Here is a 27803-nt window from a genome sequence, read left to right as displayed (position 1 = left end):
CTTCTTTCTCACTCGGTTTCTTAAGGGCCTGATTTAGAGCATAGAGTTTGCATGTCTGTGCTGACCAGTTCTTTGGCAGGGATTCAGACTCTTACACTGACCAATCTTTCCCATTTACGATTGCATAACCATTGCTTCTTTTTCCTTCAACCACTCGTGAAGACCCTTCTATAAACAATCGTTGTTCTGTTTCAAAAGGAATATTAGTCAAATCTGATCTAACTTTGGTTTACATTCAGACAACTATGTTCAGGCTGACTTGATTACAGTTCTTAGTGCTTAAAACAAAGTCATTTTTTTCCCAGCAATAATGATTCCTATTTAAAAATTCTTGAATAAGTCAGTCAACAACCTGCCCTTTGGTGTAGAGTGGTCTTAAGTTGATGTTGGGGTGTTTAATATCAATGCTCTCCCAAGTCAATTTTTGACTTTCTCCTACCCACAAGGCAGTTGCAGCTACTGCTTGTGTACACTCAGGCCATCCGGTGGAGAGCAGATCAAGTACTTTGTATAAGAAAGCAACAGGTTGCTTTTCTCTAGCCCAGAACTGAGTTAAAACCCTCAAGGCAGTTCCTTTATCTAGTTACAAATAGATGGAAAGGCTTGTTAAGGTTAGGCAGGCTAATACTGGGGTTGTAACCAGAGTCTGTTTTTACTTGTTGAAACATTTCCTTCTCCTCTTTTAACCATTTTAACAGTTCTGGCTCTTCTAATAGTTGATCAGTAACCAGCTATAGGCCTTTCCTTCCCTCCATCGGGACAGGATACTGTTTAACACAGGCTGAAGCCTGAGGATTCATTTGTTTAATTACCATAGGATCAATCTTCATCCCCCCTTGATGCCCTTCTCCTACCCAGACTTCTGGTCTAATATCTTTATGGGTCTCAGTACTTAACAAATGTAGTTTAAAAGCCAATCTTTCCTAAGTTTTATCTCTAGATCTAATTTAAGAATTAAATTTCTTTGTAACAGGTTTATTCTTGCTTCTGGGACAAATAAAAATGTGACAAACACAAACATGTGACTTTACCAAAGACTTATGTGACTTATAGAAAATATAATGTTCTCTTCATAGTACTGGACTAATCATACACACACACACACACACACACACACACACACACACATACACTCTTTATTGAATTCACCTACCACTTAATGAAAAATACAAATGATATTCCTGATTACTGTCCCAGATATAAATGTGTGAGCAAGGTCAGTTAAAGGCAACATATGCATTCCCTAGGACAGAAAGCAATTTCTGAATATTTCTCTCATATGCCTTCTTTGCCCACAAATTATAGCCAGACATGTTGATAGAAGAGACAGGAAAGGAGCCTTAGGATTTAGGATGAAAGGATTAGGATTTTTGAATTGTCTGTGTTGTTAGAGTATCTAGCAACTCTCAGGAGCTTTTAGTTGTTCCCTTCCCTCCCCATTTCCTAATTCCCACTTGCCTTTTGAAAGATTTCAATGGTAGCATGTTCTGTATAGTCAGGAGATCCGAGTTCTAATCCGGTTCCATCTGTGCCCATAAATAGCTTTGTGCTCATGAGAATATATACCTGCACAAGCCAAAGTAAATGTAAAGGAGTTAGTGAGTGATCTCTGTTTTATGAGCCTTAAAGTTCTATACAAATTTCTGTTATTGTTGTTGCTGTTATTACCGTGATTATCCAATCCAACACTTTATGAAATGAGATAATAGATCTCAAAGTACTTTCAGACCCTCAAAGTAATAAAATAAATGTGAGGTGCTATCATTTGTACATTTTATTCTCCCAGGTTTGTTTTCTAATGGAAGTTTATTGTTAAAATTAAGCATGTGATTTCACTTTTGTGAATCAAATCTCTCCTGGGATCCTGATGTCTAGAATGAAATCTACAACAAAATTCAGAACCAAAAAATTAAAGCAAGCTAAGTGTGATAATATGTGCTTGTAATTCATGCTACTGGGCAAGCTGAGGTAGATCTCTAGGGCTTGGGAGCCTTGAGTGGCAGAGCGACAAGGTGCTTAAGTATCCACATGAAGTCCTGCACCAATACTGTGCCCCACTCACCCACAACAGAGAACACCCCTTAGGGAGGAACAAAGTTGCCCAGGTTGGAAACAGCCAGGCAAAAGTCTCCTGACAGTCAGCACTTAGATGAGAACCTTTTGCTTCCAAGCTGGATAGAAAAGAAGATCCAGTTTCAAAAACAAACAAAAGAAGGATCAAAAGGCTGGATTACTTAAAACAAAAATAATTTATATCATAAAGTGGTATCAATTTGTATTTATATACAATATATACCCATATCTTATACCTGGATATTTTTAGAGATAAGCACAGAGAGGATAAGTGATTCACACAAATGTATTCAGTAGCAGGCAAAACATATTAAACATGGCATCTTGTACATATTTATATAGGTCAGAGTTACAGCTTTCTTAAGACTAAACATTGTTTAAAACAAACTTTTTACTATATATCGAGTCCTGGAAGACTGGCAGGGGCTTTCCATTTTGGGTGTGGTCTCAATAACTGGGCTTGAGCAGCTCACCTTTCTAGTAGCTTTTCCCAGGTTCATTTCTATTGTGCTCTTGGAAAATATAGTTAAAACTCAAACTTCATATGTTATCTTGAGCACAATAACAGGCATAAAGTCATTTGAATTTTGTAAGTCATACCTATTTGGGGGGAGGGAGACACTCCCACAGTTCTTTCCATCTTCAAATATCTGAACATCAAAGGCTTTCTAGAAATGGACTTTCAGTATTGATAGGCACAGGCACCTTAACAAAAGGTTCTGATAATCCTTTCCAAGTATCATGTGGATTGAATGAAAACATTACTAGTCTTTCTATCAGATTTTTCCAATTGCACTAACATTCTAACCTCTCCCCCTGGGATCGTGAAGAGAAGGTAAAACTGAATCCTCCTTTTGTTTTTCCTGAGTATTTATATTACATATAAATAAATTAAGCAGTTAATTATTCCTGTACATGGCACCACCATTTCCCCAAGAACCCTACTGACCATGGAATTGCACTATTAATTGTACTTGGTTAATTCATGTAAGTGTAGAACATGCTACCCTGATCACGGTCCTTTTCCCATTTTTGTACTTTAGCTGGGAAACTCTTTATTGTCCTAATTAATCTAGTCAGTGGCCCTGAATTTAACTGGAATCGGACTCAATGCTCTTGTAATATCTTTACACAAAAGACAGATTTTGTGTAACTGTTTTATCTTAAAACAATATTTTCATGGAGCCAGCACCAAACATGAAAGTGATTGATTGAAGATGAGAAAAAGAATACAAGGCTATATATTTCACCTTATTTAACTGATATACAGAATCCATCATGTATAGTATCAGGCTGGATAAATGTAAGCTAGAATAAAGGTTGCTAAAAATCATACCAACAATCTGAGATATGCTGATAATACCCCTCTGATGGCAGAGAATGAAGAATTAAGAAATCTTGACAAGGTCAAAGAGGAGACTGCAAAAACTGTAAACCTAAAAAAACTAAGATCATGGCAGCAGGCCCCAGCATTTCCTGGAAAATAGAGGAAGAAGTGGAAGCAATGTCAGATTTTATATTCTTGGGCTTAGAGATCACTGCAATAGTTTCTGCAGCCATGAAATGAAAGAACACTGAGATTTCAGAAGCAAATCTGTGGCAAATCCAGACAGCATACTAAAAAGCAGAGAGAGCACTTTGCCCACAAAGGTCCAAATAGTCAAAGCTATAGTTTTTTCCTGTAGTTATGGATTATTATGAGAGTTGGGCTATCAAGGAAGCTGAGAACCATAGAAATGACACGCTCCGAAGAAGAGTTTTGAGAGTCTCTTGGACACTATGGAGGTCAAATCAGTCAGTATATAAATAAATAATTTTGTAATACTCATTGAAAAGGGTAGCCAGGTTGTATGATAGAGAACCAGATATGGAGACCGGAAGACCTGAGTACAAATTTGGCCTGAGCAAGTAATTGGGGTTAAGTGACTTGCCCAGGGTCACACAACTAGGAAGGGTTGAGTATTTGAGGTCAGATTTGAACTCAGGTCCTCCTGCCTTCAGGGCTGGTACTCTATCTACTATGCCACCTCACTGCCCTAAATAGTGATATTACAAGCAATTTAGAAGAACAAAGGAGAGCTTACCTCTCAAATGTATGGAGAGGAAAGGAATTTGTGGCCAAAGAAGAACTGGAGTACATTATTGAACACAAAATGGATAATTCTGACTATATTAACTTAAAGTTTTTGTGCAAACAAAACCAATGCAAACAAGATTAGAAGAGAAGCAATAAATTAGGGGAAAATTTTTACATTCAAGGGTTCTGATAAAGGCCTCATTTCTAAAATATGCAAAGAATTGACTCAAATTTATAATAACTCAATTCTCCAATTGGTTAATGATCAAAGATATGGACAGACAATTTTCAGATGAAGAAATGGAAGCCATTTCTAGTCATATGAGAAGGTGCTGTAAATCACTATTGATCAGAGAAATGCAAATTAAGACAACTCTGAGGTACCACTACACACTTCTCAGATTGGCTAAGATGACAGGAAAAGATAATGATGAATGTTGGAGGCAATGCGGGAAAACTGGGATTTTATACATTGTTGGTGGAGTTGTGAACTGATCCAACTGTTTTGAAAAGCAATTCGGAGCTCTGACCAAAGGGCTCTCAAACTCTGAATACCCTTTGATCCAGCAGTGCTTTTACTGTATTTATATCTCAAAGAGATCATAGAGGAGGAAAAAGGATGGGAGGACAATTAGATTTCAAGGAAAGGTATCTATCCACACTTTAAAGAAAGTGCAAGATAAGAGTAATGCAGAAACACAAAATAATGATAAAGATTGAGAAGACATTTTGCTACCCCTGTCCCTTCCAGAGGATCAGAGACAACCCCATTTCTTGTAATACCCCAAGCTTAGAGAGGGAATGGAGTATACGCAATGGGGATGGCAAAAGCTGGATTGAATTATTTAAGATCTCAGATGTAACTTTCTTAATACTAATAATCAGCAATCTAGAAACTTATTTTAAAAATTGGGGAGAGAGGAATTTGGAATTAAGTGATGTGCTGATGGTTACATAGCTAGGAAGTGTCACGTGTCTGAGGCCAGATTTGAATTCAGGTCTTCCTGATACCACACCAGCACGCTATCAACCATTCCACCTCACTGCTCCTATTTAAAATTTTAAAACAAAGCAAAACAAAATAAAAACATAATTTTGGAGACTTGGTGAACCAAGATGATGAAGAAAAGGCAGCCACTGTCCTTAGTTCTGCCCCAGACTCCCACCTTGAAACAATTCCTGGAGTAGCAGAACCCACAAAAGGACAGAATGACATCATCTTCTAGCCAAAGGCAATGCAGAAGGTTGGCAGGAAAGGTCTAACATCTTAAGGTCACAATGGAGCACAGTTCAGGGCAGGTGTTGCTACCAAAGGCTGGGCCCCAGCAAACTAGGAGCAGACCTTAGGAGCCATTGAATCAGAGACCACGGCAGCTTATTTGGTTTTTTCTCTTTTCTAATGAGTTTGTTTTAAGGGTTAGGGAGAACTGGGCATATTTGTAGCCAGCAGGGAAGCTGTTGGTAATTAGGAAGAGAGAATAGGGATGACAAGCTATCTGGGGAGAAGGCAGGAGGGGATGGCATGGAGGGTGCATAGAAAAGGGCTGGTCTAGACAGAGGGAGGAGGCATCTCTGCATTTGAGAATGAAATCAAGGATGGGAAAGGAATAGATCATGGCAAGAGGGTGTGAGATGAGGAGGAAGGAAGAGAGAAGAGGGAATTTATAGCAAGTGTTTCCAGGTTTCTTGACACAGGACAAAGATGAGGTTTCCTTCTGCGATGATGGGAGGGAATTCTGTTGGACTCCTAGAGAGGAGAGAGAACCAGGTCAGCATTTATGGTAGCCAAAAAGTGGAAGCAAAGTGGGTGCCCATCATGGGGGAAATGTTAGAACCAATGATGGGCAAAGCATGAGATGGAATATGATTATACTGTCAAAAATGGGTTCTGAGGACTTCTGAAAAAGGCAGGAAGCCCTAGAGATTGACTCAGAGAATGAGGAACAGATGCAGGGAAGTAAGCCAATGAGTGCTGACTTCAATAATACCAGTGCAGAGGCCATTAGACCAAACTTTTTCTGACTGGAACTGTTACTCTTGATTGGGGCAATGGAGCCTGTAACTCCTTCCTCTGGACACAGTCTGAGGGACTGCAGGGAAAGAAAGGTGAATGTCCTGTCAAACTGATGGCTGGGTCATTTGGATGTCAGGATGGGGGTGTCCGTTGTATTGGGGGATGTAGTGAAAGAAATGTGATACATACAGAGCCAAAAGACATTAGAAATGTGTATTTTTTTAAAATTTAAGCAAAGACAACCGGAGTCTGGGGCTCTTGGCTCAGGGATTGGGTCCGGATCTTCAAAACACCTGGTCCTTGATTTAGTTTGATGGGACCCAAGGACAAAAAGTGATGGGGTGTGTTTAATACCCCAAAAGGAAGGGCCAGACAAGTCTTGTCCGTGAATTACAAGAAAGAAACCACTCAAAGAAGCTTGGCACAGGCAGGAAAACACTGGGAAAGTAGTCTGTCTGAAGTTTAAGGAGATTGGAAAAAGAGAGAAGATGAAAGTGGTGAGGGACTGGGGACTTGGAGGCAGCTGTGGCTGGAAGGAAAAGGTGAGGTTGCCCAGAGTCATTGTGGGGAAGCATGGAGGGAGGAATGGAATTTGGAGGTGGAAAAAGAAGAGACCATGAGGAGTTAAGGGGGAAAGAGTGTGATTTAAAGTGGGGAGAGAACGCAAGTTATCTAAAAGGTCAAAGCCTGGCTTTTTCCCGTGGGCCTAGAGTTCTGAAGACTTTTGTGTGCACTGTCTTTGATCCAGAATCCCAGACCCAGATCCCAGAGCATTAGCTCTGGGACTATTATCCTTAGGTTGGAATCTCGGGGAGAACTACCCCAGCCTACATTATGGGACTGGGGCCAATAACCCTTGTGATATATGTAAAGCTTTGCCAAACTCCCAAGGATGGGGGAAATCATTGTGTGGCTGTGGTGGAGTTTCCTGAACTCGAAAAGGAGGGGCCCGTGGGATTCTCAAAGCTCCAGCAAGGGTAGACTAGGGTTCCCAGGAGGCTCTTGTAGTGAGGGGTGGGGCTTCCCAAAATCTTTTGGGGTGGAGCTTCCAAAATGAGGGAGGTTCCCCATATCCCAAAGGAGTCAGGGCGGGGTGCCCAGGAGCCTTTGTTGCCTAGGGGCAGGGTTCCCCAAATCACCCTGGAGACCTGACTGTTCCTGTAGTCCCTGCAGTATGCAGGAGACCGCCTCTACTTCTGGGTGCTCCTAGGTCGTTCCACCCTTAAAGACTAGATATGAATATGACCTAGCTGGGTATTTTTACAGCTCCAAAACGGTATGTAGAGGCCAGCTCTCAGTTAACAGCAATGGGGTGGGTGGCAAGTAGACCCCAAGTTAGTGCCATCTTGGACTGCACCGATGCAGGAAGTATTGGCTCAGCTCGGCTCCTCGTGGGGCCAGAATAGTGCGGCCGTGCCGCTGGCCTCCCCTGTCCCCACCTTAGCGGCCTGAGCCCATACACTTTGGGTTGTATCATTGCAGGTTCAGATGGGGGAGCCCAGTTTACAGCCCAGCCAGCCAGAGACTCTTGGCCCCTTTGATGCGGGACCTGCAGACCCTTCAGCCGCCCAAACCAAAGCCCTTTGGGCTACATTAGTATGGAGGAGCATGGCCTGTAGAAATGGTTAGCACTCTTCTGTGGCCTCCTAGAGCCTTTGGAATTGGCCCCAAGGTCTTCTGGGTAGCAGGGTGTGAGATGGGCGCCAGTGAATCCGAGAGTGTCTTGGAGAAGCCAGCCAGAATGAGAGGGTCTGGAGCACGTGCTCTAATGGGTTTGGAATTGGCCAGAAGAGCCAGGGGATTGAGAGATTTCCAGTATCTGAAGTTCTGTCCCTGGGGGGAGGGTTGAGCCTTGTTTGGCTGGGCCCCAAAGAGCTGAAGGCAGGGAAGAGGATTGGCAAAGAAGCCCACTGAGGCTGGAGGCCAGAGGAAAGTCTTCCTCCCCACAGGTGACCTCCAGTGTAATGGACTGACTTCTTGCAGCCCTTCCTCGCAGCCTTGAAAGTAGACTAGATTCCACTTGATCCCTTTCCAGTTCTCATGGCATCTTGTGTCCATACCTCCATAGGTGATCCAGACAGACGCAGAACCAAGATGTATAAGTTGGCGGTGATGGGCACCTGTTGTGTGGGCAAGACTGCACTGACCATTCAGTTTACTAAGGATCATTTTATGACCGAATATAAACCCAGCATCCAACATTTCTCCCGTAAGCACACAGTAGTGGACGAAGAGTCGTGCCAGCTGGACATTGTGGATTCCACAGGCAATGCAGAGCTTTACCTTCTGAGGAACCATGCCATACGCTGGGGAGAGGGCTTCCTCTTTATTTATGCAGTGAATGATTTCTACTCTTTTCAGAATGTGCATGACTTCTGGGATCATCTGCAGAGTCTCAAGGGCACTGACCGTGTACCCGTGGTGTTGGTGGCCAACAAAGTAGACGTGACCGACAGGCTGGTGAACCCCACACAGGGCCAGGAGGTGGCCAGGAGCTTCGGGGTCCCTTATGTGGAGACCTCAGCCAAGACTGGACAAGGTGTGGAGCAAGCCTTCCATGAATTAGTTCGTGAAATCCGTAAGCTGCAAGCTGAAGAGGAGGTCAAGAGTCTCCCTAATACAGAGCAGAGGGAGGCCTGTGGGCTCAACTGTTGCACAATCCAGTGAGCAGATACATCCTTACCCTGATCCTGCCCCCTAATTCCCCTCTCACCTGGCCAGGAATACTTCCAAATCCTCTACCCACTCCCCAGCCTTCAAGACCTTCATCTGGACCCTTCCTTCTGCCTGCTCTTTACTGCCAAGCCCTTTGGGACTTTATCAGCATTTCTCTTGGAGGGACCCTTCTGCATTTCTGTGTTAAAGCCTTTGTGAATTTTTGCATTTGTTTCCCCTTTTGAGCAGGAATGACTACCTCACTGCCCATGTATCCTGACCAGGCAAGAAAAGATTCCATTCCTCCTTGAATGCACAGCCTCCCCTAGCTCTCTGGCTGCCAGAGCCCCCCAGAGACAGCCAGATCCCTGGCTGCTTTATCACCAGTCTGCCACTCATCTTCAGCAGCCTCCTCCACCTTCCTGGGGATTGTGTGTGGGGGTTCTTTTATTTTAATTGCCTCCAAGAGAAGTGGAGAGGAGGGGCCTGGCTGCAAATGTTCTGAGCAGATACCTCACAGCTGCAGGTCAGGTGGGGATCTGCTTAGGAGCCTTCTGACAGGGACATCTTTGTATTATCTCGAGTTCTGGTGAAAGGGGTAGTGGGTGATTTTCCTGTTTAAGTTAAAAGCTAAAAAGGATTCTAAAGCTACCTGTTTGGCTTTTGTTAGGGGAAGGGTTGAGTAGGAAGAGAAATTCATTTTAAAGGAACTTCCTTCACATTTGGATTCAAAGTTGATTATTTTTCTTTTTCTATAATTTCTTACAAATAAAACTTATTGTTTGTTTATACGTGTGTTTCTGGTTGTTTCTCATGGGTTGATGCTTGGGGTAGGAATCACATGAGGGCAGTAAGGCCTAGTGGGGAGAGAGCTGGGTTTGGGAGTGAGGAAGGCATGGGTGTTGTAGCTGGGACCTTGGGCTTCAATTTTCTCACCAGTAAGAAGTGGGAGAGGAGAAGGAGAGGGTTGGTCTAGACTCTCAGGTCCCTCTTAACTTTACCACTGGAGTGGATCTAAGTTAATTCATTGAGATAATAGTGATCCCTAGAAATAGTCTTATCTATCATCTGGCCATCATGTATCATAATGTTTATGTCCGAATCTCTCATCTCTATAGTAACTATTCATCTCTATTAATGACATCTCTCATTTATTACAGACCAGTTCTATATCATCTATTATCTCTCATCTTTTTATATATTTATCATCTCTCTCTCTCTTCACACCCTCCCCCACCTCATTTTTGATTTAACATAATCAAAAATACTAATTTTGCATGTCATAATGTTCTCTAATTCTTTTGTCCAAAATATCCTCCCTTCTCCAAAGATTTGACAAGGTAGACTTCCCCATTCTCCTAATTTGCCTATAATATCTCCATTTATTTCTAAATCATGAACTCGTTTTGACCTTATGTTGGTGTAGGGTGTTAGGTGTGAGTCTGTCATAATGTTTTCCAAGTTTCCTGGCAATTTTTTGTCAAATAGAGAGTTCTCAGCACAGAAACTGGCATCTTTGGGTTTAATCCAACACTTGATCACAATAGTCATTGACCATTGTGTCTTGTATACTTATTCTGTTCCACTGATTCTCTACTCTTAGTACGCCAAATGATTCTGAGACTGCCTCTTAATAAATATGGAATTCCGTCTCTATGGCTAGGTCACCTTCCTTTTTAGCATTTGTTTTACAAGATTTTGGATTCCCAAGTTTTCTCCCTCCTTCCTTCCTCTCCCCTCTTCTGAAGAAGAGATGTAGTTTGATCTAGTTTATACCTGAGCTATCATGTAAGACACAATTCAACATTAGTCACAGTGTGAAAGAAGAATCTGAGCAAAAGGAAAAAATGAGAAAAGAAAAACAACGCTTTGCTCTGCATTCAAAGTCAATTAGTTCTTTATCAGGATATGGCTAGAATTTTCTTTTATCATTTGCACTTGTCTTAGATCATTTTGTTGCAAAGAAGAGCAGTTACTCATAGTGGATCATCATACAATGTTGCTGATGTTGTGCACAGTGTTTTCCTGGTTCTGCTCATTTTACTTTGTATCAGTTTCTACAAGTCTTTCCAGGTTTTTCTGAAATCTGCCTGTTCATTTCATGGTGTACAATAATATTCCTTTATATTCCTATACTACAACTTATTCAGCCATTCCACAATTGATGGGCTTCCCCTCAGTTTCCAATATTTTGACACCCCAACAAGGACTGCTATAAATATTTTTGCATATGCATATATAGTTATGTATTTATGTTCTTTCCTTTTTGTGTGATCTCTTTGGGATACAGACCTATCAGTGGTATTTCTGAGTCAAAGTGTATGCACAGTTTGGTTACCCTTTGGGCATAGTTCCAAATAATTCTGAGAATGGTTGGATCAGTTCAGGACTCCAACACTATATTAAATGTTTCAATTCTCCCCCCCCTCAACATTTATCACTTTCCTTTTTTGTCATATTGGCCAATCTGATAGGTGTGAGGTGGTATCTCAGAGTTGTTTTAATTTGCATTTCTCCAGTAAAGTTGTTTAGATCACTTCTTCATATGCCTATAAATATTTTTGAGTATTGTATTTGAAATCTACCTGCTCATATCTTTTATCTATTGGGGAATGATTTTTATTCTTATAAATTTGGCTCGTATTTCACCAATGAAGCCTTCATGGGAGACACTTAGTGTAAAGATTGTTTTCCAGATTTCTGCTTTCCTTCTAGTCTTGGTAGCATTTGGTTTGGTTTGTATAAGAGCTTTTAAAATTTAATCAAGATGATCTATTTGCATTTTGTAATGTTCTCTCTATTTGATTAAAAAATATTTCCTCCTCCCATAAGTTTGATATATAATCTATTCTTTGCTCTTCTAATTTGTTTATCATCCCCCTTTATCTCCATTCAGACCGTATCTTAGTACAAAGTAAGAGATACTACTCTATACACCCTTTGTGTCCAATAACCCCCCAGTTTTTCCCAGTTTTGGTCAAATAGTGAGATCTTATCCCAGAAGTCTTTGAGTTTATCAAACAGTAGATTACTATAGTCTTTGGCTATTATATCTTATGTACCTAATTTCTTTCACCGATTCACTGCTTCTTAGCCAGTACCAGATGATTTTAATGGTTACTGCTTTATAATGTAATTTGAGATCTCATATTGCTAAACTACCTTACTTTATTAATTTTTCCCAATTATTTCCCTTGATATTCTTAACCTTTTTTTCTTCCACATGAGTTATTTTTTAACTTCTCAGATTTCTTTTGGTAATTTGATGGACATGGCACTGAATAAGTAAATCAAATAGAATATATTTAAAATCAAGAGCTAATATTCTCTATAATGGAAATAAACCACACTCTTTTCCCATAAATTCAGGGTGAAACAGTGTTGTTCATTGTCATCATTTCTGTTTGATACCGTATGAGAAATGTTGACTGGTACTAAGATGAAAAGAAAATTGAGGGAATAACTATAGGAAGTCAAGAAGATTCACAATTATCACCCTTGTACATGATATATTGATGTACCTAAAGAACTTAGATTCAGGCAAAAATTAATTGAAATGATACCTTTAGCAAATTTTCAGGAGATAAAAATTTCCACACAAATCACTGTCATTTCAGTGTAACACCAATAAAACTCAGTAGGAAGATAAAGAGAAATATCACTTACAATTACTATAAAATATATAAAATAATTTGGAATTTCCTATCAAGATATATACGTAAGAATTATAAAAATACAACTGCAAGTAATTGCTTACTTACAGAACTAAACAATTGGATAAATATATATTAGCTGCTCATGAAATTCAATAAAACAGTTGCTAGCAAATGGATCACTGAATGCAGAGTATAGTATTCTTATTAACATTTTATATTAGATGCTAGTAGCATCCCATGGCATCCACTGGGGGAGAGGGGTTATTACTGCTTTTGTTAGTTATTCCCATTGTTCTGGGAATTTGTGAATGAAGTAAAAAAAATTTTGGTAGCCTCTAGAGCCATTCTTGGGAGACGTAGAGCTTAGCCTATCCTGTGGGGTGATGGCTACCAGCCTAATCCTCTGGAGAACATTTGGAGAGAATGCTTAACCCCCAGACAGGATAGAAACAGAAGAGCCAGAAGACTTCTTGGCCTCTGTGGTCTCTGTGTGAGACGGAGAGACGGAGAGGCAGAGGGATACACTATATAATTGGGGGAAAGCATCCTCTAGATATGGGATCACTTGACGCTGCCCCCTCCCCCAGCTAGCCACATGTTAAAGGCTTTCCCCTAAGACCTTATGAACCCTACTACAATTCTGAGGTTTGACGTCTCTGGGCTCTGCCGGTGAGGGCCTTTCCTTTCCTTCTCCACGCCTGGTGAATGGGTATACCATAAAATTCACTGTTCAGCCCAGGAAGCTCCCACCTCGGAGCAGCTCCCCTGGAGCCTGGCTGTCCTAGTGTCCATGTCCTGGCTGAGTGGAGGCAGTCTGTGAGCAGAGTTTGGGCTGCCCCCCCTAAATCTATCCCCAGAGACCCAGAGGCCCTGCCTTCTCTTCCACAGCATGGGAGTCTTTGAGACCTCCTGGGCACTTTTTCTGCATGATTCCTGCATGGTCCCGACCTCACACACTCTGAAGAAGGTGGCCCAGGGCAAGCCAGGAGATCCAGGATAATTAGTGGAAAACCTGCTCACCAGAAGAGTATGTCTTACTGGGAAGGGAGAATTTTTTCCCCTGGTTCCCAGGGCTACCCGCTCTGCCCTCTGCCTTATAAACTGTCTTCCTTTCCAAACCTGAGAAAGCAATGCAGGGCTATCCTGAATCTCATAGATTTAGGGCTGAGATGTACCCTACAAGCTGTCTAGTTCAGTCTAATTGTTTTCCAGATGAGGAAACTGAGGCTCTGGGCCAGAAGGGGCCTCAGAGATCATCTGTTGAGTTCAGTGAGCTTGGGGACCAGATAAGACCCAGGGAGGGTCTCCCCCAGATAGGAAGCGCTAGCCCTCTGCCTCTAAATCTGGCATTCCACCAGAGGTGGGAGACTGGAAACAGCTTTTTTTAGTCCAGTCAAGAGCAAAGGCAGGACTTTGTCCTTGCTTATTATCTAGGCTGTCTCAGTACACATGGATGGAGGAAGGTCAGCCCCTTCTGGTTCTCCAGTGGCCATCCAAGGCAGAGAGCATCCAGCCCCCTTGGGTGCCCCTTGCTTCTACCCCTCAGGACAGGGCCGGTCACTCTGCTGCAGCTTGGGAGGGCCGGGAATCGGGAACTGCAGGGCACCGGCCCGCTGGGCCACCTTGGCAGGGGCGAGCCTCTTTGGCAGAACCCGCATAGCCGCTTCCTGTGGGCGCTGATCTCCAGCTTCATTACTGCTCGTGGATTTAACAGATTCAGGCACCTTTAGAGCGAAGACATGTGTGTTCCGCAAAGCAGAGTGGTACCAGGTCCCCCCTTCCCCCATCATGCCAACACCAAAGCAATGGCCAGGGTACCCTTCCCTGTAGTGGTCTCCAGTGAGAAGGGGCCAGAGATCTGCCACTGAAGGACTGCCTGGAGCAAGAGGCCTGCCCGAGGTAGACTGTTTTATTCTCACAAGGAAGTGGGCAGCCCCGGCCCCCCAGCACCCAGCCCTGTCTGAGAGCTCTGCATTAGCAGGAAAAGGTCCTGTCACCAGAGATAAAGCAGCAGGATGACCACGGTGCCACAAGGAAGCTGGGAGCTTCTCACCTCCCTTGCAGCTGAGCTGTTGGTAATGGAATGTCAGAATATGAGCTCCCTGAAGGCAGACACTGGTTGTTGTGGTCCGTAACCTCGGGGATCAGCACAGGATCCCACTAACTCTGAAACAAATCTGCTTTGGAGGCACTCATGGCTCCACACAATGGTCCACTGAGTCACCAGCGGAAAGCAGCTAGAAAACGGAAGCTAAGGGTGTGCCCCTCCCATCCTCCAGCCCAGACTCCAAAAGGCCACCCAAGAAGAGAGGAGGAAGGGGAATGCCTATGGGAGAGAGCCATCACCCAGGGAAGTCATCCTTCTTGATGCCTCCTGGGAGTCTGTCCTTTCCCATTCACCATATGTCAACCTTTCCAAGCAGTGGGCATCCCTCCATGGGGGAACGGTATCCATGCAGTGGGGTGAGCATGTCAACACAGCAAACAATGCAAATTCCCCAACATCCTTTTGTCGTTTTGGGAAATGCCTTTCTGCAAAGAAATACCCGGCCTTCTCCTCGCTCTGTGAGGAAAGACAGAATCTGGGAAGAAATACCCGGCTCTCTCCTAACTATATGGAGAATCTCTAGGACCTATTTCTAGCCAATACTATTTTTTTAAATGGATTTTGTGATTCAAGCATTCAAAACTTAATAGATTTTTTTTAAAGGACAGTTTTGAATTTCTCTGTTGTAGATATTCTCCTGGGTGCCCTCACTCTTCTTTTTGGTGCCCAAAGACAGGGCAGGCTGACTTTGGGGACCAGCATTAACTTAATTTTTTTCCAAAACAGAATCCCCAAATAAAAATCCATAGAATGTGATAGAGCACTTGGGCTTTAATGAGTCAGATCGTTGTGCCACAGTTCTCTTTATCCTGCCTCAGTTTCCCTAGTTGTCCTGACTCAGTTTCCCTTGGTTGTTCTGCCTCAATCCTCCTGGTTGCAACACGACCCTTCCCTGCTAATCAGTAGAATTGATATAATTTAGGGCTGGCTATGCTAAGATTGTAAACTGTAAGTGTTTGATCAAGATCAGAAGAAAGACCTTCTCACTTAGACATCATGACCCTGGCCAGACCTTGGTGCCTCCCCCCATTCTGTCATTGTTTTTCTTGATCCCAACTTATCAGAATTCCTGGTGCTTCCCCCAACCCTGTCAGAACCAGATTGATGGTCTGCTCACTCCCACTCTTAGTGCTCTGATTCTGCCCCTGCCTCAATCTACCCCTTGGTAGCTTGGAGCCTCATGCATATATATGTCATTGAGAACTCGCATCATTGCTGGATTCTGGGAGACGATAGTCTCATTCAGCCCTGGGACCAAACCATGGGTCCATTTGGTCCCAGTAAATCTCTCCCTTTCAGATAAAATATGAAAAACTCTGTAATTTCCATCTTACCTCAGTTTCTCTGGCATTACATTTGGAGGCTTCCCAGTGAAATAGCAGAAATTAGAGCAGGATTTAGAGACCTTCAGGGCTCCGCCTGGGCCTGGGGTGGAGGAGGGAACCATTCCAGGATGTGGAGTGACCCCCTCTGCTGGGGTGCTCTAAGACACATCTGGTCTGATCCTGAGCACTTTTGGGGGGCACTTCCTGGTTCCATGTGTTAATGTTTTGTTTAAGTGACTGTGACTCTGTCTATGGGATCCACACTGTGTTCTGTCTGTCTTGTTGGTTCAAGGGCTCTGCTCAAGGTTTAAGAAGGATGATTAAGAACCAGTTATTTCAGTGCTGCAGCTGTGCTTAGTATAAACATGGATTGTGAGTCCCCACTGCTTGACCTGTTGCACTAACCAGGAAAGCTTGGCTTGGGTTGGGTTGGGCAAAGAAGGCCTCTGGGGGACCAAGGAGTTTATGCTAATTGCTGATGTAAGCTTGGGGGGGAAGCAAGTGCATCCTTCTGGGGCAGCTTTAAAATGGTGTCTGATGCTAATTTTGCTGTTGCCCAGGCAAGGGAGACCTGGTTATCTCTGAAGAACAATGGCTTGTTAAGGAAGCCCTGTAAACCTGCCTGAAAGGGGTCGAGTGCCTCCTGTTAGGTGAAGTATGTCACCTTCTGAAGCCCTCGGGTCATTTGTTACAATTGTGAGCTCTGCTTCAGATCCAGCTCTGCTGGAAGTGGGACCTTTATGGCCTCCTGGAGCTCTTGGCTGCGTTGTGAATCTTAAAAGTTTTGAAGGGAAAGGACAGGAGAATGAAGGGGATCAAGGGGGACAAGACGGGAAATTTGCATGTGGAAAAGGAGTTGAGTGGGGCAGGGAGAAATGATGTCTTTGTCTTTGTCTTCAAAGGTGAAGGTCAACACCCCCCCCCCCCCCACTGCTTTCTGCTACTTTAGCAATGGAGCATCTAGTGAGAAAGGTGGTTGGAAACTGGTTAAAGTATGTAGCAAGAGGGGAAGAGGAAAAGGTAAGCAGGGGTTGGGAGTTAGGAGAACTGGCTGGAGAGTGGGGGGGGAAGGGTGGCCTAAGAAAGAGTGTTATCTCATTCCCCTTCCCCATTTTTTCTCAAGTTGCAGCCTGTCGGCCCTCATGGAAAAGAGCAAACTGGATTGTAAAGGACAGGCCTAGGTTAATTTTAGGTTAATTGACTGAATATCTGTTTCTTTAGTTACATTATGGTTTCCTTGGTTAAGGAAGGTGGTTGTGAGTGTGATCCATAATTTGCTGGGGCTATTTCTAAAAGTTTAATATTTCCAAGAACCTTTTGCATTCTTTTATGTGGTATTTGGATATTCTGTATGTTTCATTGATTGCATTGGGTCATCCTGAGGTCATTTAAAGGGCCTCTGAAAATAAGTTTTTTTCCTTTGTCTTTTTGAAAATATTTGGAATTTTTGTGAGTATTGGGTATTTTAAAGCAAAATTATTTGTGTAATGTTCAACTCAATGCCTGCCTTGATGGCCTAATTGCCAACTCTGACACTGCTCAGAAATCCGGACCCCTCCTGTACCTGGGTACTGGGGTTTCCCCTTCTGTCTGTTCTCCCGGGAGGGGATGGAGGAGCCACTTTCGGTCCCATTTTCCCCCTGGGGTCTGTTAGACAGAGACAGACTCTGCCAGTCCTTCCCCTGAAAGTAGGGCTGGGGCTGGCTCCGCCCTTAGCACCACCGTCCTCCTGCCCGAAATTCTGGGCAGGCTCAGTTAAGTGCACAAGTGACCACAGACCTAGCTCACAGTGAGCTGCGTCTCACCCTGGATTTGTGGGCTGAGATGGTGCTCTGGCCACAGAGGACCTGATGTGTACTCAGGGAGCCTGGCACTGCTGTTAACCCTGGGCTTGTCAGGGAGAAACTTGTCCTTGCCCTAAGTCCTTGCATTTTTCTAGGGTTGGTCAGAATTATGGTGCTGAGACCTTCCAGGTTATGTAGGGGAAGGTAATTCAATGACATGAATATACAGGAGAGAGTGTGTGAAATGTTGTACCACAGTTCCCTTTTATTGTCCTGCCTCAGTTTCCCTAATTGTCCTCACTCAGTTTCCCTTAGTTGTTCTGCCTCAGGTTCCCTAATTGTCCTGCCTCAGTTTCCTTTAGTTCTTCCTCAATCCTCCTGATCAAATTTCTGGAGGAAATTTCCCCATCTGGGAGTTCTCATTACCAATGAAATCAAAGGACTGGTCCCTGGAAATGGACGGTAGTAAATAAGAATGACTATTGAAATTAAATGTAGATATAAGTATATGTGTATACATGTACGTATATACATATGGATATTGTCATGGAAGAGAAAATCAATTTTGTATTGAGCCACTATAAAATAAATTGATTAGATAAAATATTTAGATTGCTTTTGTAAACTACTCTCAGCCTTTTTTAAGCCTTGATACCTTAATTGGTTGAGAATGTAATCATCGATCAATCTTTCCTAGACCTTAGGCTAAGTAAGTAGCCTTTTCGTTCCAAACAGACACATTTGTTCTAGGTCCTGAGCCCATGAGCTACACTGGCAGCCACACAAGATCCCGGTCATACCCAGGCTGCACACAGGTGCAAGTCTAGGGCAGGAAATTCTGACGGGGACAGATGCACTGGATGTCCTGATATAGGCCACTAATTCTACATCACTTTCTCTTTTTGGATGCAGTCCTTTAGAGCACATGTAAGAGTCACTTCTTATTGCTTCCCACCTAAAGAACTGGCTAATGGTTGCATCTACACCAGAAGGATCCAACCAGGTGATTCTGTCCCTCTTTCTCTCTGGCTGTGATAAAGGAACAACATACTGTAAGCTCCTGATGGGAAGAGGCCTTGGTGCCAAACTCTCCTTGTCCAGGTCTACATGGGGCCATGACACCAGGCCTTTTTTGCTGCCTTCTTGTTGGTTTTTCCTGCTCTTAGGTGGAGGAGCAAGCAGCCTAGGAGATACAGAAGGTCAGCTAAGCAAGTTGCCACACGGCCAGGAACTGGACTCTGTACCAGAATTTTCAATCGGCTGGACTAAGTGACAAAGCACATCTGAGGACCCTGCTTGAGAAGAAAAACCCATCCATGCATCCATCCATCATCTGCTCTGCCAAGGTCAATATGAAGGAGCAAATAATGGTGGAGCAACCACTTAAACATGGAGTCCTGTTTTTCTCTCCATCAGAGGGGGTGTAGGGAGAAGGGGTGCCTGCGCATTCAGAAAATGCTTTGTAACTGCGATTCTTGCTGTCCTCTCAATAAACATTCCTTTATGAAAGCTAATTGATGTCAACTGGTGAAATGATTCCCATACCTTTGGCTAGTTTCAAAGCTATACGGGGGGATACAGAACATAAATGGTGGTTAACACTGGGGAAGGATACACCTGAATGGGAACTCAAGCCCAAAGCCGCAGGACAGCCTCACTTCCATCCAGGTAAGCCCTGAAACAGGAGGAGCTTTGCTCTGGAGAACCAGGTTCATCACTGAAAGCAAGAGTTAGGATCCCTTAGGCTCATAAAAGCTCCGTGGGCACAAAATACAGAACACATGCAAAGCACAGATGGGTTAACATGAAAAGAGGCACTAACTAGTACTGGGTGAGGCACAGGGATGAGTGCTGGGGGTGAGGGGAACCAGAAGGGCCTCCTGCAGCAGATGGCTCTGGACATGCTTCCTGAAACAAGCCGGCAATCCCCAGGGGCGGGGGCAGGAGAGAGGGAGAGACTTCCAAGCACTGGGGTGGCCAAGGCAGAGAAACTCGAGAGGGAGAGGTGTGTGACGAATGACAAGAAGACTGGTTCTGTTGGATTGTAATATGTGAGGAAGAGTTGTAACAGACCCGGAGTGGGGGGCAGGCTGGGAAGAGCATCAAATGTTGGATTGCTCTCCTGTCTGATGCGAGAAGCAGTTTCATTCTTTGTATTTATATCCACCCCCCCCCATCCACCACAGAGCTTGGCACAAAGCGGGCACTGAAGATGTTTGATGTCTAATTAGTAGGGATTCACAAAAGTATATTGATTATGGAGGGAAGACAGTAACATGGGTAGACTTTATAGAAGAATCTTTGGCAGTCACAAGACTCCCTACTTACTCCCCACCTCATTCCTCTCCAAGACAACAACAACAAAAGGATGGCAATCAAGAGATGACAGGGTCTGAACTAGGGCATTTACTGGCTATGGGAGGGGAGAGAACAGAAGAAATATGATAAAGAGAAATGACAAGATTTAGCTACTGTCTGGATATGAGGGGTGAGGGAGAATGGGCAGTCAAGGAGCCGTCTGACAGAAATTGTTAATATCCAATGTCATATGGATATCCACTCCCCTAAATCATCCTTGTAAATGTCAGAATTTCAGCAATATTCTTATATCCCTACCCTTTAGTTAATGAGATTATTCTGCCTTCACGGAATCAGAGGGGGGACATGACAAAAGTGTGAACATAATGACAGAATATTGTTGATACTGATTGTAATATGAACTTCCGCAACCTCTTTGTCATCTCAGCAAATGCTAACATTCCAGCAACTCCTTGTAGCTCCATCTAGTCCCCCATCATTTATCACCTAACTGCTAAGTGCCAGGCATTGTGCTGACTGCTGGTGATACAAACACCAGAATAATATTCTTAGAGAAAGAGGGGATTTGAGGAGGGGGGGAATTTGGGAGAAAATAGAATTGGTTTGGGGCATGTTAATCTGGGGATGCCTACGCGACAAAGTCCCAGATGTCCAAGAGGTGGTTGGAGACATGAGGTCAGGAGAGAACGCCAGCCTGAATCCAGTGGGATACTGAGAATCATCTGTATAGAAATGGTTGAACCCATGAAAACATATGTTGGCACCAAATCAGAGCATGCCCTAGAGAAAAACCTCTGGGATGGAGCCTTGGAAGACACCGATAATGAGTAATAACATTTGGAAACTTGAGTGAAAGAGGAGATAAGACACAGAAGTAACATATGGATAGGTAGGAGGAGAATCAGAAAAGAGGAGAAAGTAGCCAAGAGAAGAGGGTGGTCAGCAACATCAGATGCTGTGAGACATCAAGAGAGGAGGATGGACAAGAGGCCGATAGATCTGGAGTCAGGAGGTCATCAGTGACCTTGGAGCAGTGTCAGTTGAAGCAGAAAGACAAAAATGTATTTTAGAGGAAAGAAGAAGTCCAGACAATTAGTCTAATTTTATTTCAATTAGTACCACTAAAAAAAGATAAGAATTTTAGATTAACCATTTTGGAAATGGTTGAATCTGAGAAAATTTTAATATATATATATTTTATTATTTATTTTTAAACTTTTCTGTTCAAATTTCAAGTTCCAGATTTCCTCCCTCTCTCTTAGGCAAACATTTCCATATTAGGCATTTTAAAAATCTGAGAAAAATAAAATGAGAAAATTACATTTTATGTACATAGTCCATCAGTTCTCTCTTGAGGTGGATAACTTTTCTTCATTATGGGACCTTTACAAGCGTGTTAGAACGTTGTAGTGATCAGGGTAACCAGGTATTTCATAGTTTATCATCATTACAACATTGACATTATTGTGTGGAGTAATCTCTTGGTTCTTCTTCACTTTTCATCACATCATATAGGTCTTGCTATGTTTTCCTGAAACAATCTTTCCTTCCAGATATCACAATATTATTCCATTACATTGATGCCAGAACTTGTTCAACCATTCTGCAATTGTTGACCATCTGCCTTGATGTTCAATTCTTTACCAAGATAGAAAGAAAGAGCTGCTGTAGAGTTTTGTACGTATATAGGCCCTTTTTCTTTTCCTTTGATATCTTTGGGATGCAGACCTGGTATTGCTGGAACAAAGCACAGGCATGGTTTTCTACTTCTTTGTGTCTAGTTCCAAATTACTCTCCACAATGGTTGGACCAGTTCACAACTCTATGGAATATTCATCAGTGTCCTTGTTTTGTCTCCTCTGGCATTTGTCTTTTCTGAGAGGCATAAGGTGACAACTTAGAGGGGTTTTAACTTTCATTTCTCTAAACAGGTATTTGGAGCATTTTTATATAACTAGAAGTAGCTTTAGTTTCTCCTTCTAAAAACAGCCTGATCAGATTATTTGGCCATTTATCAATTGGAGAATGACTTTCATTTTTGTAAATTTGATTCAGTTTTATACTCTCTCTATGTATGAGGTGAAATCCTTAGTTGAAAAGCTTGGTACAAAAGGATTACTATGTTGTCTATGGTACCTCTTAGCAAAAGGCAATTTCCCTCTCTCTTTTTTAATGAGTTCTATTTTTGCTTTTGTCTGGTCTGAGCTCATAATTGTTAAGCTTGCCTTTTTTGCTTCAGCCAAATAGATTTTACCCAGCTAGCCCCTCATTTTAACTCTGTGCCTTTCTGTTTTAAGAGTGTCCTACAAAAAACATGTCGTTGGATTGCGGTTTCAAATCTATTCTTCCATAGACTTCTAATTTGTTTCATGGATGAGTTTATCCCCTTAACATTTGCAGTTATGATTACTGTATTTCCTTTCATCCTTCTTTTTTTTGTTTTTTCTCTCTTTTCTGATGAGAGTTTGTTAAGAGTTAGGGAGAACTGGGCATATTTGTAGGCAGCAGGGAAGCCGTCAGTAATTAGGAAGAGAGAATAGAGATGACAAGCTTTCTTTGGAGAAGGCAGTAGGGAATGGCATGGAGGGTGCATAGAGAAGGGCTGGTCTAGACAGAGGGAGGAGGCATCTCTGCATTTGAGAATGGAATCAAGGATGGGAAAGGACCAGATCATGGCAAGAAATTGTGAGATGAGGAGGAAGGAAGAGAGAAGAGGGAATTTATAGCAAGTGTTTTCAGTTTTCTTGATATAGGAGCAAGATGAGGTTTCCACTTGAGGATGGGAGAAGGAAATTCTTTTGGACACCTGGAGAGGAGAGAGAACCAGGTCAGCATTTATGGTAGCCAAAAAGTGGAAGCAAAGTAGGTGCCCATCATGGGGGAAATGTCAGAACCAATGATGGTCACAGCATGGGATGGAATATGATTATACTGTCAAAAAGAGGGGGTTCTTTAAGACTTCTGAAAAAGGCAGGAAGCCCTAGAGATTGACCCAGAGAATGAGAAACAGGTGCAGGGAAGTAAGCTAATGAATGCTGACTTCAATAATGCCAGTGAAGAGGCCATTAGACCTAACTTTTTCTGACTGGAACCGTTACTCTTGGTTGGGACAATGGAGCCTGTAACTCCTTCGTTTGGACACAGTCTGGGGGAATGCAGGTACAGAAAAGTGAATGTCCTGCAAAAACTGATGGCTGGGTCATTTGGTTGTGAGGGGAAGGGTGCCTATTGTATTGGGGATGTAGTGAAAGAAATGTGATACATAGAAAGCCAAAAGACCTTAGAACTGTGTATTTTTTTTTAAATTAAGAAAAGACAACTGGAGTTTGGGACTCTCGGCTCAGGGATTGGGTCTGGATCTTCAAACTACCTGGACCCTGATTTAGGTTGATGGGACCCAAGGACAAAAAGTGGTGGGGTGTGCTTCGTACCCCTAAAGGAAGGACCAGACAAATCTTGTCCTGGAATTCTGAGGAAGAAACCACCCAAAGAGGCATGGCACAGGCCAGGAAAACAACGTGAAAAAAGTCTACCTGAAGTTTTAGGAAAATCGGAAAAACAGAGAAGATGAAAGTGGGGAGGGACTGTGGACTGGGAGGCAGCTGTGGCTGGAAGGAAAAAAGTGAGCTTGTCCAGAGTCATTGTGGGGAAGGATGGAGGGAGGAATGGAATTTGAAGGTGGAAAAAGGAGGAGGAAGAGAGCAGGAGGAGTTAAGGGGATACAAATGGGATTTAAAGTGGGAAGAAAGCACAAGTTATCTAAAGGGTCAAAGCCTGTTTTTTTCCTGTGGGCCTCAAGTTCTAAAGACTTTTGTGCGCACTATCTTTGATCTAGAACCACTGGCTCCTGGACTATCAACCTTAGCTTGGAATCCCGGGGAGAACTACCTTGGCCCCAGTCTACATGGGGGATGGAGGTGGGGGAGGGGGGCCTCGGGCCAATAACCCTTGTTGTACATGTAAAGTTTCGCCAAACTCCCAAGGGTAGGGGAAATCATTGTGCTTTTGCGGTAGGGTTTCCTGAACTGGAAAAGCAGGTCTCATGGGATCCTCAAAGCTCCAGCAATGGTAGACTAGGGTTCCCAGGAAGGTATTATAGTGAGGGGTGGGACTTCCTAAATTCCTTTGGGGTGGAGCTTCCAAAATGAGGGAGGTTCCTCACACCCAAAAAAGTGGGGGCGTGGTTCCCAGGAGCCTTTGTTGCCTAGGGGCGGGATTCCTCCAATCACCCTGGAGACCTGGGATTCCCACAAGTACTTGCTATACACAGGAGGCTGCTGCTACTTCTGGGTGCTTCTAAGCCTTAAAGACTATACGTGAAGGCAACCTGACTGGTATTTTTACAGTTTGGAATGGGTATGTAGCCATTAGCTCTCAATTAACAGCAATGGGGTGGGTGACAATTATGCCCCGAAGTTAGTGCCATTGGAGTGCATTAATGCAGGAGGTATTGGCTCAGCTCGGCAAGTCTTGGGGCCGGGTTAGTGCGGGCTCTCCTCGCCTCTTCTCTGCCCCCCCCTCCTTAGCTGCCTGAGCCCATACACTTTGGGTTGTATCATTGCAGGGGATGCCCAGTTTGTAGCCGAGCCGGTCAGAGACTCTCGGCCGTTTGATGCCGGAGCAACAGACCCTGCAGCTGCCTAAACCCAACTCCTTTGGGCTACATTACAGTGGAGGAGGAGTAGTTAGCACTATTCTCTGGCCTCCTAAGAACTTTTGGAATTGGCCCGGGGTCTTTTGGGTCACATGGTCTGAGAAGGGCACCAGTAAATCAGAGAATATCTTGGAGAAGCCAGCCAGAATGGAAGGGCCTCGTGCACTAATGGATTTGGAATTAGCCAGAAGAGCCAGAGGATTCAGAGATTTCCAGTATCTGAAGTTCTGTCCCTGGGGGGAGGGTTGAGCCTTGTTCAGCTGGGCCCCAGAGAGCTGGGAGGAGGTCAGGATTGGCAAAGAATTGAGGCTGGAGGCCAGAGGAAAGTCTTCCTCTTGAGAGATGACCTCCAGTAAAATGGGTTGACTTCTTGCAGCCCCTTCTTTGCAGCCTTGAAAGTAGACTAGAGACCACTTGAGCCCTTTCCAGTTCTCATGGCTTCTTGTGTCCATACCTCCATAGGTGATCCAGATGAACACAGACTCGTGATGTATAAGATGGTGGTAATGGGCACCTGTTATGTGGGCAAGAGTGCATTGACCATTCAGTTTACTAAGAATAATTTTATAACTCAATATGACCCCACAGTCCAAGATTTTTACAGTAAGGACACAGTGGTAGATGAAGAGCCGTGCCAGCTGGACATCGTGGATTCCACAGGCACTGAAATATTTTTCTCTCTGAGGGACCAGAATGTGCGCTGGGGAGAGGGCTTCCTTGTTGTCTATGGTGTGAGTGACCTCTACTCTTTTGAGAATGTGACTATCCTTTGGGACCATGTGCGGAGTCTCAAGCACGCCAATCGTGTACCCATGGTGTTGGTGGCCAACAAAGTAGACGTGACCGACAGGCTGGTGGACCCCAGACAGGGCCAGGAGGTGGCCAGGAGCTTAGGGGTCCCTTATGTGGAGACGTCAGCCAAGACTGGGGAAGGTGTGGAACAAGCCTTCCATGAGCTGGTTGTTGAAATTCGTAAGATCCGAGCTGAGGAGGAACACAAGAAACTCGCTAAAGCTAAGTGGAGGAAGACCTGTGGGTGCAAGTGTTGCACAATCCAGTGAGCAGGTACACCCTTACTCTGATCCTGCCCCTTAATTCCCCTCTCACCTGGCCCAGCCTTCCAGACCTTCATCTGGACCCTTCTTTTTGCCTGCTCTTCACTGCCAAGTCCTTTTGACCCTTATCAGGATTTCTCCAGGGGCCTCTTGGAGGGACCCATCTGCATTTCTTCCGTAAGGACTTTTGGATTTTTGTTTTTGTTTCCCCTTTTGGGCAGGAATGACTACTTCACTGCCTGGGTATTCTGACCAGGCAAGAAAAGACTCCATTCCTCCTTGAGTGTGCAGCCTCCCCCCTGCCTCTCAGGCTGCCAGAGGCCCCAGAGACAGCCAGCTCCCTGGATGCTTTCTGTCTAATCTGGCCCTCATCTTCTGCAGCCTCCTCTGTCTTCCTGGAGTCTGTGTGTGGGATTTTCTTTATTGGGCATTCCCCTGCTCTCCCAATAGATACCCTGCCTCTGGAGACCAGGGCAAAAGTGATTCTCCCTCCTGTCCCTGGGCTTTGTGTATTTGCTGTCTGGAGCCAGATCACCACCTGTTGTGGCCCAGAAGACCTTGTTTGTGGTTTTGGTGAGGAGCCCTGCTTTGAAGTGGTCCCCATTCAGTGACGCTCAAGACCAGACTGTGGGAATATGTATTTTGTTTTGTTTTGGTTTGATTTTGCTTACTCACATTGAGTATGTGTCACCCCTTGTTCTCAATTTGGTTTTCATCTGGAGCACTGTGGATATTAGCGAGGGATTGGGGTGGAATGGAGCTGCCTCCTCCCAGCAGGATGCCTTTAGACATAAGTGCCATTAAAATTATAATTTCTGTTTTAGCAGCCAGATAAAGTCCCTTTAGACATTGCAAGTTGAATTACTTTAATTGCCTCCAAGAGAAGTGGAGTGGAGGGGCTTGGCTGTAAATCTTCTGAGCAGATACCTCACAGCTGCAGTTCAGGTGGGGGTCTGCTTAAGAACCTCTTGACAGGGGCATCTTAGTATTACCTCAGGAGTTCAGGTGAAAAGGGCAGTGGGTGATTCTCTGATTTCAGTTAAAAGTATTAAGGATGCTAAAGTTACTAGTTTGACTTTGGGGGTGGGGAGTGAGTAGGAAGAAGATTTCATTTTAAGGGACTTCCTTCACACTTGGATTCAAAGTGGATTACTTTTCTTTTTCTTGGATTTCTTATAAATAAAAGTTGTTGGTTTGTTTATATGTGTGTTTCTGGTAGTTTCTCAGTAAGATGTGGGAGAGGAGAAGGGGGAGAGTTGATCTAGACTCTCAGGTCCCTCTTAACTCTACCACCACAGTGAGTCTAAGTCTAGGAACCTCAGTTCAATGAGATAGTAAGAAATAGTCTTATCTGTCATCTAGCCATCATGTATCATAATATTTATCTCTGAATCCATCATCTTTATATTAACTAATCATCTTGTCATCTCTTATTTTATAGACTAGTTCTATATCATCTATTATCTCTTCTTCTCATGTAGCTATCATTTTTCTTTCCACATTTCCCCCACCTCATTTTTGATTTAACATAATCAAAAATATTCCTTTTGCATTTCATAATGTTCTTTAATTCTTCTTTGTCCAACATTTCCTCTTTTCCAAAGATCTAACAAGGTAGACTATGCCTTGTTCTCCTAGTTTGCCTATAATATATCCCTTTATGTCTAAATAATGACCTTATGTTTTGACCTTATATTGGTGTAGCCGCAGGGATCCTCAAACTACGGCCCTTGGGCCAGATGGCAGCAGCTGAGGACGATTATCCCCCTCTCTCGGGGCTATGAAGTTTCTTTATTTAAAGGCCCACAAAACAAAGTTTTTATTTTTACATAGTCTGGCCTTCCCAACCGTCTGAGGGAAGGTGAAGTGGCCCCCTATTTAAAAAGTTTGAGGACCCCTGGGATTCACTGTAGGGTGTTAGGTGTTAGTCTGCCTGAGTTCTGCCATAGTAATTTCCAATTTTCCTAGCAATTTTTTTTCAAATAAAGAACTCTTATCCCAGAAACTGGTGTCTTTGGGTTTAATCAAACACTTGATAACTATAGTCATTAACCATTGTCTTGTATACTTAATCTATTCCACTG

At 43.6% G+C, this 27803-nt stretch overlaps 2 protein-coding genes across 2 annotated transcripts; both read left to right on the top strand.

Moving 5' to 3' along the window:
* The first annotated feature begins 8204 nt into the window (after window positions 1–8204).
* LOC100929168 (ras-like protein) lies at window positions 8205–8993 on the top strand. The gene has a single exon (XM_003772433.3). The coding sequence runs from the start codon at window positions 8205–8207 to the stop codon at window positions 8829–8831; it is 627 nt and encodes a 208-aa protein (XP_003772481.2). The 3' UTR covers window positions 8832–8993.
* Window positions 8994–25066: 16073 nt separating this feature from the next.
* Window positions 25067–26830, top strand: LOC100929426 (ras protein let-60-like). The gene has a single exon (XM_031938515.1). It carries the CDS (start codon window positions 25099–25101, stop codon window positions 25723–25725), a length of 627 nt encoding a protein of 208 aa, XP_031794375.1. The 5' UTR covers window positions 25067–25098; the 3' UTR covers window positions 25726–26830.
* The last annotated feature ends 973 nt before the right edge of the window (window positions 26831–27803 follow it).

This window comes from Sarcophilus harrisii, chromosome 5 (genome assembly GCF_902635505.1).
Source record: "Sarcophilus harrisii chromosome 5, mSarHar1.11, whole genome shotgun sequence".
NCBI lineage: Eukaryota > Metazoa > Chordata > Mammalia > Dasyuromorphia > Dasyuridae > Sarcophilus > Sarcophilus harrisii.
The sequence above is the reverse complement of the archived record's forward strand: the minus strand, read 5'-3'. Positions and strand labels throughout refer to the sequence as shown.